Consider the following 14,937-nt stretch of genomic DNA (forward strand, 5'->3'; position numbering starts at 1 on the left):
AACTTCAAATTCTTAAATGAAGCAAAACTCGCAAATGAACGAAACAATGCAGAAACCACAGGTGCCGTTCTTTACAAATAAAGTTTATTTTGCTCATCAGTGCTCTGTATTCTTTTCCTGTACGTTGTTACACGGAGGCACTGTACAATCACGGAACACAGTGAGCAAGTATATAAAGGAAAATGAGTTTCGTGTCAGAGGGCTTACCAGGAACATCACCAGATACACGGAGAGAAGTGAATTTCCCACAACAGGAACACTTCTCAAACAATGAACGGAGATGAGGAAACTGAACCTTTGGAATTCGGTGCCCAGAGAATGTGGAGGGCAGTCAATGAGTCTGTTTAAGACTGAGATTGGCAAATTTCTACAGATTAAAAGCATTATGTGCAGCGAATGCAGTAGACTGGATTGTAGGAAGTACAGGTAAAGTGCTGGAAGGTATGGTTGAGCCGTTGGACACTGAGGAGGGAGGAGGTAAATGGGCAGGTGTCACACCTTCATGGAAGGTGTCGTGGGGGCTGGGGGTGGGGGTTGGTGGTGAGTGAAGGGAGAATGCACCAGGATGCCCCGGAAAGGGTAAGGGTGTTCTCCCTGTCCCATAGTATTCTTCGCCTAGCTCCAACACTCTTCCGCCACCTGGCCCACTCCTTCTTACTTGCACTTGATCTGTTTATTGAGAACTGTCGATGTGACATTGGTTGTGTCAATATGTCTGGCTCCCTTCAGCCAATCCAACCTATCTCCATCCAAACTGACTGCACCCTTGTGCTTAGATCTAATCCTGACTTCGTTGTTAAGCTGCCAATAGGGATGCTGCTGTTGTCGTCTGGTGTATTGACATTGTAGAGGCTGAACACCAGCTCTCAGATCCCTCCTCCTATCTCCCCCAGACATTGGCCCCACCATGGCACATCAGGCCATTGTATCAACTATGTCACTGACCTCATTACATCTGTCTCTGGGCCACCCTGGTCCACTCTTTCTTCATTCCCAACAACTACCCTAACATATCCCTATGGCACCTACCCCTGAAGGTGCAACACCTGCCCATTTACCTCCCCCCTTCTCAGTATCCAAGGGCCCAAAGTTACCTTCCAGGTGAAGCAGCACCTCCCCAGCACTTCTCACAATCTAGTCCACTGCATTCGCTGCTCACAATGTGGTCTCCTCTACGTTGAGGAAACAAGGCATAGACATCGATGTTCTGCACGCAAAAAGACCCAGAGCTTCCAGTTGCCTGCCACTTTAACACCCCACCCTGTTCCCTGGCCAACATCTCTGTCTCAGGCTTGCTGCAGTGCTCCAGCAAAGCTCAGCACAAGCTGGAAGAACAGCACCTCAATTTCTGCTTGGGGACCTGCAGCCCTCTGGACTCAATATTGAGTTCAATAATTTCAAGGTCTGAACTCCCCTAGACCCCTATCACACACACAAGGCTTTGTTATCACTTATCTACCATTACAAATAACCCATTGTTAGCCACTAACACTCTCCATTAACAGCTATTCACCTTCCCAGCCAGATTGTTATCCACTCCTCTGACTGTCCAACTGTTCTTCTCTCTCTTTGGGCTCTATCCCCATCTATCCTTTTCTCCTTAACCCCTCCCCCAACCCTATCTTCTGTATATAAACCAATATTTTTCCTAACTACTGTAAGTTCTGAGGAAGGGTCACTGGATCCAAAACGTTACCTCTGGTTTCTCTTCACAGATGCTGCTAGACCTGCTTGAAGTTTCAGCAACTTCAGTTTTTGTCCTCCCACCATATGTTTGCCCACGTGTCTTTTAAAAGATTCTGGATTCCACTTCTGTCTTCATTTCTGTAAAATCATTCAGGATTTAAGTAACTTTCTGAGTGAAAGCTACTCATTTCTAATCCTTTATTTATCATACACCAATGGTTTTCAATCTCTGACTGTAGTTATTGATTCACTCGAAAGAGAGAATTTCCCTTTTAATAGTCACTCTGAACCTCACATCATCTGGAAAATCTCTGTTGTTTACTTCCCAATCTTCCATGTTTTCAACATCTCATGAATAAAATTGTTTATCCTTTCCTTTATTCCGACAAACTTGTCTGTGTTTTTTCTAATGTCTTTATATCTCACTAAACCCTGTCTCTGTACTTTATAATGCCTTCTGTTCCAATAAATCCCTTCTGTGTCCTTTCTGATGTCATTACATTTCAGGTGAAGAGTGAGGATCAGGATTATAGCCAATGCTCTAACTGAGGCTGAACCATTGATATTACAGTTGTACTATGTGCTCTTTGCTTACTTAACCTGATTTATCCATGCATAAACTCAACTAATCCAAATGATTGTCTAATCACATCATAAACACTGTCTCTGTGGAAACCAAGATCTCTCTACTTTTATACTTGCATTGAATATGGGAATGGATTGCAAGTTCAACATCCCTAAATCCCCATGACCTCAGTGACTCTCAACTATTTTGAAAGGCAACTGCGATTCAACCACCTCATTGTGGGACTACAGTCATTTTCAGTACAGACTGGGTAAGGACAGTAAATATCATCACCAGAGGAGTTTGTGGACCTGAGATCTATACTTTTGAAAAAAAAACTGTCCTGTTTCGATGTTGGTGTCTCCTTTGTGCATCACTTTGTGATTTGTCACAATAAAACTCGACCCAATGATTACTTTATTCTATTATTCTCCATTATTCTAAAATTTCAAAAACATACTTTATTCATTAAAAGAAATTTTGGTACATATACAGTTGGTGAAGACATTCAGGTGTATACATTTTGTTTACCTTCCGAGAACAAATTGCGTCATTGACGTTCACTATTCTCTACGTTTACATAGAACATAGACCATAGAAAAGTACAGCACAGAACAGGCCCTTTGGCCACCATGTTGTGTCGAGGATTAATCCTAACATAAAATAAAGTAACTTAACCTGTGCACCCCTCAATTCACTGCTATCCATGTGCTTGTGCAGCAGTTGCATAAATCTTCCTCATGACTCTGCTTCCACCACCATCGCTGGCAGCGCATTCCATGCATTCACAACTCTCTGCATAAAGAACCTTGCTCTGACATCCCCTCCATACCTTTCTCCGAATATCTTAAAAGTATGACCCCTCATGCCAGTCAATCCTGCCCTGGGGAAAAGTCTTTGGCTATTGAATCGATCCATGCCTCTCATTATCATATATACCTCGATCCTCCTTCTCTCCAGAGAGAAAGGTCCGAGCTTAGTCAACATAAGCCTTCATAAGGCAAGCCCTCCAGTCCAGGCAGCATCCTGGTAAGCCTTCTTTGCACCCTCTCCAAAGCCTCTGTATCTTTCCTATAGTAGGGCGACCAGAACGGGACACAATAATCCAAGTGTGGTCTCACCAAGGACTTGTAGAGCTGTAGCAAAACCTCGCGGTTCATAAATTTAATCTCCCTGTTAATGAAAGCCAAAACACCATATGCGTTCTCAACAACGCGATCCACTTGGGTGGCAATTTTGAGGGATCTATGTACTTGAACACCAAGATCCCTCTGTTCCTCCACACTGCCAAGAATCCTGTCTTTAGTCCTATATTCAGCATTCAAGTTCGACCTTCCAAAATGCATCACTTCACATTTATCCAAGTTGAACTCCATCTGCTATTTCTCAGACCAGCTCTGCATCCTGTCTATGTCGTGCTGCAGCCATCAATAGCCCTTGATACTATCAATGGCACCTTTGTGTCATCTGCAAATTTATTAACCCACCCCTCAACCTCCTCATCCAAGTCATTTATAAAAACTACAAAGAGCAGAGGCCCAAGAACAGAGCCCTGCTGGACCCCACTCAACACTGACCTCCAGGGAGAATATTTTCCATCTACAACCACTCTCTGCCTTCTGTCAGCCAGCCAATTCTGAATCCAGATAGCCAAATCTCCCTGTATCCCATACTTCCTGACTTTATGAATGAGCCTACCATGGGGAACCTTATCAAATGCCTTGCTGAAGTCTATATGCACAATATCCACTGCTTGACCTTCATCAACCTGACTTGTCACCTCCTCAAAGAACTCAATAAGATTTGTGAGGCCCCTCACAAAGCCATGCTGACTGCCTTTATTCATGCTATGGTTTTCTAAATAGCCATAATCCCTATCCCTCAGAATTCTTCCCAAAACTTTACTGACCGGTCTGTAATTGCCAGGGATTTCACTATTATCCTTCTTGAAAAGATGAACAACATTTGCCTCCTTCCAATCCTCCAGTACAACTCCCGTGGAGAGTGAGGAAGCAAAGATCTTCGCCAGCGGCTTAGCAACCTCCTTTCTCGCTTCCTGGAGTAACCTAGGATAAATTTGATCTGGCCCTGGGGACTTATCAATCTTAATGTTGCCAAAATTTCCAATGCATCAACTTCAACAGTCTTGATCTGTTCAAGCCTATACTGCAGCTCCTCAAAGTTCTCATTCACAACAAGGTCCATTTCCTGAGTGAAAACCGAAGCAAAAAAACTCATTTGGGGCTTTCCCTTTCTGCTCAGACTCCATGCACAAGTTCCTTACACTATTCCTGATCAGTCCTACCTTCTCTCTGATAATTTCTTATTCCTCACGTATGAGTAAAATGCCTTTGGGTTCTCCCTTCTTGACTACCCTTTTTCATGTCCCCTCCTGGCTCTCCTCAGTCAATTTCTGAGCTCCTTTCTAGCAAGCCTGTAATTCTCTAAAGCTGTGCCAGATCCTTGCTTCCTCCACCTTACATAAGCTGCCTTCTTCCTTTTGATGATAAGCTCCTCTGTTCTCACCATCCAAGGTTCCTTAATCTAACCTCTTCTTGGTGGTGTCTCAGAGGAACAAATTCGTACATCACTCGCAACAACTGTTCCTTAAACAGTCTCCACATGTCTGCTGTGCCCTTTTTATGGAACAATTGTTCCTAGTCTGTACTTCCCAACTCCTGTCTGATAGTATCATAATTTCCTTTCACCCAATTAAATATCTTCCCTCGGTAACTGCTCCTTTCCCTCAACCATTTGGCATTTAGTTGCGATGTCAGCTGGGCCCAATACTGAATGGACCTCAGTTATTCTTCAGCAGAAGCACCTGACAAGGTGGTCTTTCCCCACCACTCTTCGGCGACAGCTGCCCAAAGCTTCACTGCGTCCCTCAGCACATAATCCTGGACCTTGGAATGTGCCAGTCTGCAACCCTCGGTCAGGGTCAACTCCTTCAACCGGAATACATTCTCCCTGTGTCTGCGTGGGTTTCCTTCAGGTGCTCTGGTTTCCTCCCACAATCCAAAAATGTGCAGGTTAGGTGAATTGGCCATGCTAAATTGTCCATAGTATTAGGTGAAGGGGTAAATGTAGGAGTATGGGTCTGGGTGGTATACGCTTCGGCGGGTCGGTGTGGACTTGTTGGGCCGAAGGGCCTGTTTCCACACTGTAAGTAATCTAATCTAAGTAATCTAATCTAAAAAAACCTGCAAATCTTGGGCAGACCAAAGAGTGTCTTTCACTGAGTTGATGGTCCTCTAGGCACACTTGATGTTCATCTTAGTGTATATCCCAGGGAACAGACATCATGGAGCTGCTCGGGACGGACCTCAATAAACACTACTGCATTCCTTTCCAGACTTCCTTTGCATAGGCACTTTCCAGAAGGAGGCGTGTGACAGTCTCGTCTCCGCCACAACATTTTCTCGAACGACTGGCATTTGATAAGCTTGAACATCAGCATTGGGAATATGTAGTAGTGAGTGACTCATTTTCTGTTGATTGTCCTTTAACTTTGTCATTCAGTTATTGTGCCTTATTGGAGCAAATCTGAATTCAAAAAGAAACCACACAGCAAACAGATAAATATTAAATTCAGGAACAGATGCTGCTGAAATTAGATGTCAATACTGAGAAGCAAACAAAAGCAAAGTGGAATCTCAATGATTTTACTGATTATTGAGCAGAACTAATTGAGCCGTGGGGCTCTGGTGGTCAATTTAATTATCTGCATTGCTTTTAAGCAGTCTCCTTGCTTTGGAAAGATTCCGAGTTGGTATCTGTCCGGCGATCTCAGTTGGTAGAGCAAGATTTTTAATCTCAGGTTCTGTGTTTCACACCGATATTGGACAATGTGCCTATGAAATCTTGCTTTTTCAAATGAACTTTGGCTCTTTATTCCACCAGCAGTGTTATCACATTCAAAATGTGGCCTTTTCCTTTACAGGTTTATTAATGTCCTAGTTGCTGGTTCAATATACTGAAAAACCAACACCCACCACCAGAAGTAGTGTCCAAAGTTTGTGAGAAGATTTGTAGCTCGGGTGCTTGTTGTTGTGGTTCTGTTCGCCGAGCTGGGAATTTGTGTTGCAGACGTTTCGTCCCCTGTCTAGGTGACATCCTCAGTGCTTGGGAGCCTCCTGTGAAGCGCTTCTGTGATCTTTCCTCTGGCATCTGTAGTGGTTTGAATCTGCCGCAGACAGATTCCACTAGACAGGGGACGAAACATCTGATTAGATTACTTACAGTGTGGAAACAGGCCCTTCGGCCCAACAAGTCCACACCGACCTGCCGAAGCGTAACCCAGACCCATTCCCCTACACCTAACACTAGGGGCAATTTAACATGGCCAATTCGCCTAACCTGCACATTTTTGGATTGTGGGAGGAAACCAGAGCACCTGGAGGAAACCCACGCAGACATGGGGAGAATGTGCAAACTCCACACAGTCAGTCACCTGAGGCGGGAATTGAACGCGGGTCTCTGGCGCTGTGAGGCAACAGTGCTAACCACTGTGCCACCGTGCCTGCAACACAAATTCCCAGCTTGGCGAACAGAACCACAACAAGAAGTAGTGTCATTTGTCATTTTGCATTGTTAACAATTTTGGGAACAACAACTGAATAGTTGGGTGGACACGGTTAGGAAATGGAACTCCATAAACGATATTAAAGAACATGATGAGCTAAAATCAAAGCAAGAACTAACAATGGATACAGGAGCATAGGACTCAAAATCTAAAAACAAGCGACACTGATTTCAGATAAGTTAGCCTGACCCACGATCAACTTAAAGATATGCAATTTAAAAAAAAAAGTGCTGTAAAAAAAATAAACTCCACGAGCTTTTCTGTTATAAGCCTAGCAATTTGTCAAGACGTGGTTGATGCTGAGGCAGAGAATCTACCATTTTGCATTCATGGGCATACAATGTGAGGAACAAGTGAACAGAGGCAATGGTTAACATTGGTGAGATACGTGTTTTTGAAGTTTATGACGTCACACTGTTTCTGCAGCTTCAGCAAATTAATAAACACAATTGACCCGTCACTGCAACGTACGTACCCAGCACACCCCGCGGTTGTGAATGTTCCCCGATCTACATCATGATTTGGAGATGCCGGTGTTGGACTGGGCTGTACAAAGTTAAAAATCACACAACACCAGGTTATAGTCCAACAGGTTTAACTGGAAGCACACTAGCTTTCGGAGCGTCGCTCCTTCATCAGATGGTGTTGTGCGATTTTTAACCCCGATCAACATAACATGAAAAACGCGCATGCGTAGTGTTTAAGCAGCATGGCACATGCGCGAAAACAGTGAAGGTGGTGGTGGGATGATCACTTCGGATTCATAAACAGTAGAATTATGGAGCAGTGGAGAGACCGATGGACGTGGCGAGTGCTCCGCCAGGTTAGTAAACGTGTTGTGTAAGTCTCTTGCAAACCCCAGTCAGGATTTTATCTCCTTCTTCTACCGTGAACAAAGAGCGGGGTCACAGCTTCTAGCGTTGGGCCTATGCTGAAGGACGCCATCTTTCTTAGGGGCAATGAGGCGCAAAGGACATGCAAAGCCGCCGTCTTTGTAGGGGGCCAGGGAGCAGTCGCCGACATTAGCTTAGAATTGTCACAAATTGTCAATGAAACTGATGAGGCCTCACGGCTTCTTGCTGAGGCAAAGCTATGGCAAAGACTAAAGGATAAGATAACAAATCTCACAACAAAACTGCTAGAGGAACGTTACAAGTCTGGCACAATATATGGAGAAAAATATGGAGTTAATTATAGAATCCCTACAGTTTGGAAACAGGCTATACGGCTCAACTGGTCCACAACGATCCTCCGAAGAGCATAATACCCAGTCCCATTCCCCCACCCTGTTGGCCAGTCCACCCAACGTGCACATCTTTGGACTGTGGGAGGAAACCTACGCTGACCTGGGGATAATGTGCAAACCTCACACAGACAGACACCCCAGGGTGGAATTTTACCCAGGTCCACAGTGCTGTGAGGCAGCAGTACAAAACACTGAGTCATCATGCTTCCCATTTCAAGTCCAGTGACCTTTCTTAAATTCTTTGCTTCAATCCCCTCTGCCATCCAGCCCTAGGTGTCCAAAGACCTCTGGTTCTGTTCAGTCACATTAAGTCCCTCAGCTGAAACTCATAACCCTGTGTAAACGGTATCTTCAATTACAGGGTCAGTCAATGGCAGAGAGGGTCAATGTTCAACAGGTTGATGGTGCAGCTATTGTGACCCAGGTCACAGGAGGATAGAGTGTTGTGATTCCTTTATTGATCGCGATGATCCCCCGGAGGGCTCGCCCAAAACAGAGTTGTGTCCTGTAACCCCTTTACAATCATTCATGAATAATGTTTCTGATCTGCCTTGCCCCAAACTATCAGAAGCGTGTTCAACTCTTATATTTTTTATGATTGTGTCCTGTGTAGTTCAGCCTCAGATGATGACCAAAAAGAGATGAAATCAGTGGCTTTGGCATGGAGTTTGTAGCTTGTCTAAAGACACTGACTTCATTCTTCTAAATTCAGAACTGGATGTCACACAGGGCAGTATGGTGTGGGACATGGAAGTGATTTGGATGATAAGGTTGTTAACATACACCTGCTGCCAGGATTCTTATAGGAGGTTTAGGATTTTGTTTACAAAATTCCTTTTGTTGAACCATGGCAACACCATAACCTCGCTCTTTCTTGGTCTCTCCACTAATCCAAGCCAGATTCTGCTGTGGGTCCAGAAGGAGTGACATGTTTGTGATCCAGTTGAGTGTTCATGACAATCAGGCAGCTTTATGGTTCATGGGTTTTATCTCCAGAAATTATAAGATTCATTGAGTTCAATTTACATTTCTGTCTTTGCGGGACCTCACTCATTCCCTTCTTTCTGTTTTCAATCATTTTTCCAGGATTTTGGAAGGGGAGAATTTACCATCAACAAATTCCAATTAAACATTACATCAGGATCTGACAGTGTCACCCAATGTTTGGTAACCTGAATATCTTTCTGGACTTTGAACATGGAAGGTAAAATCACCTTTCACAGTGGGGAAAAACTGTACTCATGTCCTCTGTGTGGACGAGGCTTCAGCCGATCGTCTGGCCTGTCCAGACACAAGTGCAGTCACATTGGGGAAAAACCGTGGAAATGTGTGGATTGTGGAAAGGGATTCAATTACCCATCTGACCTGGAAACGCATCGACGCAGTCACACTGGAGAGAGGCCATTCACTTGTCCTGAGTGTGGGAAGGGATTCACTCAGTTTTCTAACCTCTTATGTCATCAGAGAACTCACACTGGGGAGAGACCATTCACATGCACAGAGTGTGGGAAGGGATTCACTCAGTCATCCCACCTGATGGCACATCAGCGAGTTCACACTGAGAATAGGTCATTCGGCCGGTCAGAGTGTGGGAAGGGAAGCACTCAGTCATCACACCAGCGAGTTCACAATGGTGAGAGATCATTCATCTGTTCTGAGTGTGGCAAGGGATTCACTCAGTCATCCCACCTGCTGAAACACCAGCGAGTTCACAGTGATGAAAGACCATTTCAATGCCTGCATTGTGGGAAATGCTTTAAAAGTTCTGCTGAATTGGTCAGCCATCAACGTGTTCACACTGATGAGAAACCATTCAGATGCTCTTACTGTGGGACTGGGTTCAGGAAATCATCTCATCTCATTGTGCACCAGCGAATTCACACTGGGGAGAGGCCATTCAGCTGCCCCGAGTGTGGGAAAAGATTCAATAATTTGTCCAATCTGCTGAAGCACCAGCGTATTCACACCGGGGAGAGACCCTTCACCTGCTCAGAATGCGGTAAAGGATTTACTCAGTCATCCAATCTGTTGAGACATAAGCAAGTTCACAAGCAGCTACCATGACTGGTTTTGCTGTTACTCACAATCAGGACTGAACCCTGTGAAATGGAGTCTGTGTCAGCTGATGATCACCACCTCCAGCCCAGCTCTTGGTGTTAACTTTCTGGATAAAGTGAAATCAATTCAGCTTTGCTTTAAGTATTAGCATACACGTATGGAGATGGAGGTCTGAAATACAAACAAAGCATTGGAGAAACTCAGTACATCTGACAGCATTTGTGAAGAGGGAAAAATAATTAATGTTTCAAGTCTAATCTACTCTTCCTTGACACTGAAGGGGAACTAGGAAAATAATGGTATTTATGCTGGAGAAACAGAGGTGGGGGGCTTTGGGGGGTGGGAGCAAGTGGAAGATTGTATGGGTGTTCAGAATGCCAGTGATGGTTGTATTGAATCATAGAATCTCTACTGTGTGGAAACAGGCCATTAGGCCCAACAAGACCACACCGACTCGCTGAAAAGTATTCCACCCAAACCCATTCCCCTACCCTATTACTGTACATTTCCCTGACTAATGCACTTAGCCTACACATTCCTGAAGATTATTGGGCAATTTGGCATGGCCAATTCACCTAACCTGCACATCTTTGGACAGTGGGAGGAAACTGGAACACCAGGAGCAAACCCACACAATCACAGGCAAACTCCACACAGACAGTCACCCAAGCCAGGAAATCAAACCTGAGTCCCTGGTGCTACGAGGCAGCAGTACTAACCACTGAGCCAGTGTGCCACCCTAGGAGAGGAGGTGAGAGTGGTAAGTGTATAGCAGAAAATAGGTCAGCTCTGCTGAGAGCAAACCCGAGTAAACAGGACACTGGGAGGGTGTCAGCGGGAAGGGAGGTGAATTGAAATAGAGTTTCTGGTGTTTTTGCTCCCAGTTTGCTTTCTCATATCAGTCCTGTTCACCTCCTGTGCGCGCACTGACCTACATTGGCTTCAGGTCAAGTGATGGCTCAGTTTAAAATTTCTTGATTTCAAATCACCCATGGCCTTCCCCCTGCCATGTAGAGAACAGAGGGGTTAGTACAGCTCAGGCTATATTCTCCCATAGGCTCACCTCTCCCTATCCCTGTGATGTGGGGAATGAGGAGTTAATACAGATATTTTATTTATGTGAGTGATCTTTATGTAACCTGAGCCATGAACTGATTACAATGAGAATACTTCCTAAAAGTGAGGAATTTTATGCATTGGATCAAGGACTGACAGGCAGAAAGCACATGCTGTTCTCACGTTACTGAGATTAAGCTTGGCTTCAGATACTGGGATTGACATACCCCGTTCCAACATAAACTGGACAGGAAACTTGGGAAACAACAGTCTTAGACTGTAGTTAAACTCATGTGGAATATTCTTGTGTTGGTGGAGTGGGCAGGTAGGTGGCAGATGAGATTCAGTGCAGGGAAGTGTAAGGTAATGCATTCTGGTCACAAGAATTTGGAAAGATAATCGAAAATAGAAGGTACAATTCAAACAATGCGGTAGCAGAAGGACGTGGATGTACATGTGCATCACTGAAGGTGGCAGGACTGAGTGAGAAATGAATAAAAGATGCAATATTTTCAGCTTTATAGAATAGAGTAGAATAGAATACAAAAGCAGGGAGGTGATGTTGAAATTGTATACAAGACTCTAATTTAGACCTCACCTGGAGATTGTGTAGTCATCGCCACCAAGTTATAGGAAAAGTATGAATGTATTGGAGCAAGTGCTGAAGTGCTTTACAAGAATGCTTCTAGGAATGGGAAGCATCAGTTATGGTGATAGATTAAAGAAGGTGGAACTGTTCTCCTTGAAGAGGAGAAGGCTGAGATGAGATTGATGAAAGTTTTCAAAATTAGAAGCCTACTGAATAGAAATAGGTAAGAAGTTCTTCCCACTTGTGAATTGGGAAACAAAAAGGAGAGGATATAAATTTAAAGTGACATGAGAAAAAGCTTTGTCACACAGTGAATGGTCAGGGTGTGGAAGGCACTGCCTGGAAATGTGGCAGAGGCAGGTTCCATTGAGGCTTATTTGGATAGACCTGATGTACAGACATATGGAGTAAAGCCAGTAAATTAGCTGTAGAGAATAGAAGTGATGTTGGCATGATGACCCCAATGGCCTCTTTTTGTGCTGAAACAATTCTTTGATTCTGTGAAGTAAATTATAATGAAATTGCGATGTGTTCAAATGGAACTGGCATACAGTGTGATGCAGCATCAGAAATGGGAAATGTACTGAAACTGGTGGAACAGTGCAACAGAGATTGAGAGTCTATCCTGAAGAGATTCAGAAAGGAACTATTGAGGTGGAATAGTCTGGAATAAGTTATAGAAATGTCATAGAGATGTACAGTAGGAAGCAGACTCTTCGGTCTAACTCGTCCACGCTGACCAGATATCTGAAACTAATTAAGTCTCAATTGTCACAAACCCTTCTAAATCCTTCCTATTTATGCACTGATCCAGATGCTTTTAAACGTTGATCGTCTTGTTCGCATTTGTGTGCTTTACAGCTGAATAAAGAGTTATGGCAATTAGTACGTCAGTTGTAAAAGAGAAATGGTGGATGGCGAGAAGTACAGTTGTACTGCATCAGAGTGCAATACACAAGCGAAAAATCCATTATTAAACTGATCACTGGAGCTAGAAATTAATTTACAGACAGAAAATAGCAGAATATGTGAGAAAATGAAACAGACCATCGAAAAGAATCCCACAGACCATTAGGCCCAACAAATTCACACCGAATTTCCAAAGAGTAACCCCCCCCAACCCATTCCTCTACCCTATTACCCTATGTTTACCCCAATTAATGCACCTAACCTACAATTATGGGCAATTTAGCATGGCCAGTTCACCTAACCTGCACATCTTTGGATCGTGGGAGGAAACTCATGCAAACCCCACACAGACAGCCACTCGAGGTGGAAATTGAACTCAGGTCCCAGGTGTTGTGAGGGAACAGTGCTAACCACTGAGCGACCATGCTGCCCTCTGCTCCACTCTCTACGTGTCGCTGAAAACAGTGTGTGTCAGGTACAACATCTCAACAAACAAAACTAGCACTGGTGGCCTTGGACTCTGCTGGACTAATGTAATTCAAAGTTCTTCACCTCTGCTCTGCCTCCCCTATGTTCTCAGTGAGCATTTGGTCACAGGAGCTAAGGTCAGAAAACAGACAATGTCAAGGATTTAAAGGAATGGTGAAGGTCAGAGAGGAGCTGAGGGAAGAGCTAATTAAGACCTCATGAAAAATCGAACAGCCCCCATGAAGAACCCAAACGTATTCGCAGACAGATTTCATAGCTGTTACTGTGAGACTAAAGAGGGGAAAGGCAAGGATGGTAATGATGGAGGCCAACTGTAAATAATATTAATTGATACTATCCATGATCGTTGCCCTGACTCTAAGAAGGAAGAGAAAATGAGGTCTGCAGATGCATTTCCATCTAAGAAGGAAGATCTTGACTAAGCTGTCCTTTACATTTCAATTCACTGTTAAAGCAGGCTGTTGTTTGCAACATCAAAAAACAAAATTGGTTTGAGGGATAACTTGTAAAGTTTGGAAACAGTTGACATTAAGGCTGCATAACTGGCTCAAATTCTTTCCCAGTCTGTTTACTGGAACACTCTCACTAGGTGTCTGTGTGTCAGTGCTTTTCTAGTCATACTGATATTTGAGATGTTCCCTTACTAACAGATCAGATGAATACATTGAAAGGTTACATTCAGGTCCTGATGATTCAAGTAACTCTCTCAAATTGCAGTATGATTTATGATTTGAGTTTTCCATCAACAAATCCTTTCTTTCTATTGCACTGGAAAAGAAATTGTGTCCAGACAAATCCAGGCTTTGTTGAACATTTTCCCCTCAAAGTTATAAATCCATGTCCCACATTCTCCCTACTTTTTCTGCCATAATTCTACAACATAGAACAGTGCACCACAGTACAGGACTTTCGGCCCTAGATGTTGTACTGACCTTTATCCTACTCTAAGATCAAACTAACCTACATACCCTTCCTTTTACTATCATCCATGTGCTTATCCAAGAGTTGCTTAAATGTCCGAATGTATCTGACTCTACTACAACCGCTGGCAGTGCAATGCACACACCCATCACTCTCTGTACAAAGAACCGATCTCTGACATCTCCCCTAAACCTTCCTCCAATCACCTTAAAATTATTTACCCCTGCGATAGCCATTTCTGCCCAGGGAAAAAGTCACTGACTATTCACTCTGTCTATGCCTCTCATATTGTACACCACTATCAAGTCACCTCTTATCCTTCTTTGCTCCAATAAGAAAAGCACTAGCTCCCTCAACCTTTCTTCATAAGACATGCCCTCCAGTCCAGGCAGCATCCTGGTAAATATCGTCTGCACCCTCTCTAAAGCTTCCACATTGTTCCTATAATGAGGTGAACATGTCTGAACACAATAATCCAAATGTGGTCTAACTAGGGGTTTATAGAGTTGCAGGTTAACCACGTGGCTCTTAAATTCGATTCCCCTGCTAGTCAATGCCAACACACCATACACTTTCTTAACAACCCTATCAACTTGGCTGGCAAATTTGAGGGATCTATGGACATGGACCCCAAGATTGCTCTGTTCCTCCACACTGCCAAGAATCTTGCCTTTAAATCTGGAATCTATATTCAAACTTAACTTTCCAAAATGAATAACTTGACACTTTTCCAGGTTGAACTCCATCTGCCACTTCTTAGTCCAGTTCTGTATCCTGTATTCAATATCCCGTTGCAACCTAGAACAGCCCTCCGCCACTCCACCAATCTTTGT

The 14,937-nt window shown here is 43.8% G+C and overlaps 1 protein-coding gene and 1 long non-coding RNA gene across 2 annotated transcripts in view; one reads left to right on the top strand and one right to left on the bottom strand.

The window, feature by feature from the left end:
- Positions 1 to 5,803: 5,803 nt before the first annotated feature.
- LOC148136261 (uncharacterized) overlaps positions 5,804 to 14,937 on the bottom strand; it is a 28,872-nt gene continuing 19,738 nt past the window's right edge. The window contains exons 3-4 of the long non-coding RNA XR_015754646.1: positions 10,167 to 10,311; positions 5,804 to 6,456 (exon numbers count right to left, since the gene is read on the bottom strand). This is a non-coding gene — a long non-coding RNA (uncharacterized LOC148136261). The remainder of the gene's footprint in view (positions 6,457 to 10,166; positions 10,312 to 14,937) is intronic.
- Positions 7,493 to 12,673, top strand: LOC122543960 (uncharacterized). Its single transcript, XM_087983794.1, has 2 exons — positions 7,493 to 7,659; positions 9,169 to 12,673. The coding sequence occupies exon 2, from the start codon at positions 9,280 to 9,282 to the stop codon at positions 10,144 to 10,146; it is 867 nt and encodes a 288-aa protein (XP_087839920.1). The 5' UTR covers positions 7,493 to 7,659; positions 9,169 to 9,279; the 3' UTR covers positions 10,147 to 12,673.

Source organism: Chiloscyllium plagiosum, unplaced genomic scaffold, assembly GCF_037043375.1.
Source record: "Chiloscyllium plagiosum isolate Xiang-an unplaced genomic scaffold, Cpla_swu_hap1 HiC_scaffold_46, whole genome shotgun sequence".
Taxonomy (NCBI): Eukaryota; Metazoa; Chordata; class Chondrichthyes; order Orectolobiformes; family Hemiscylliidae; genus Chiloscyllium; species Chiloscyllium plagiosum.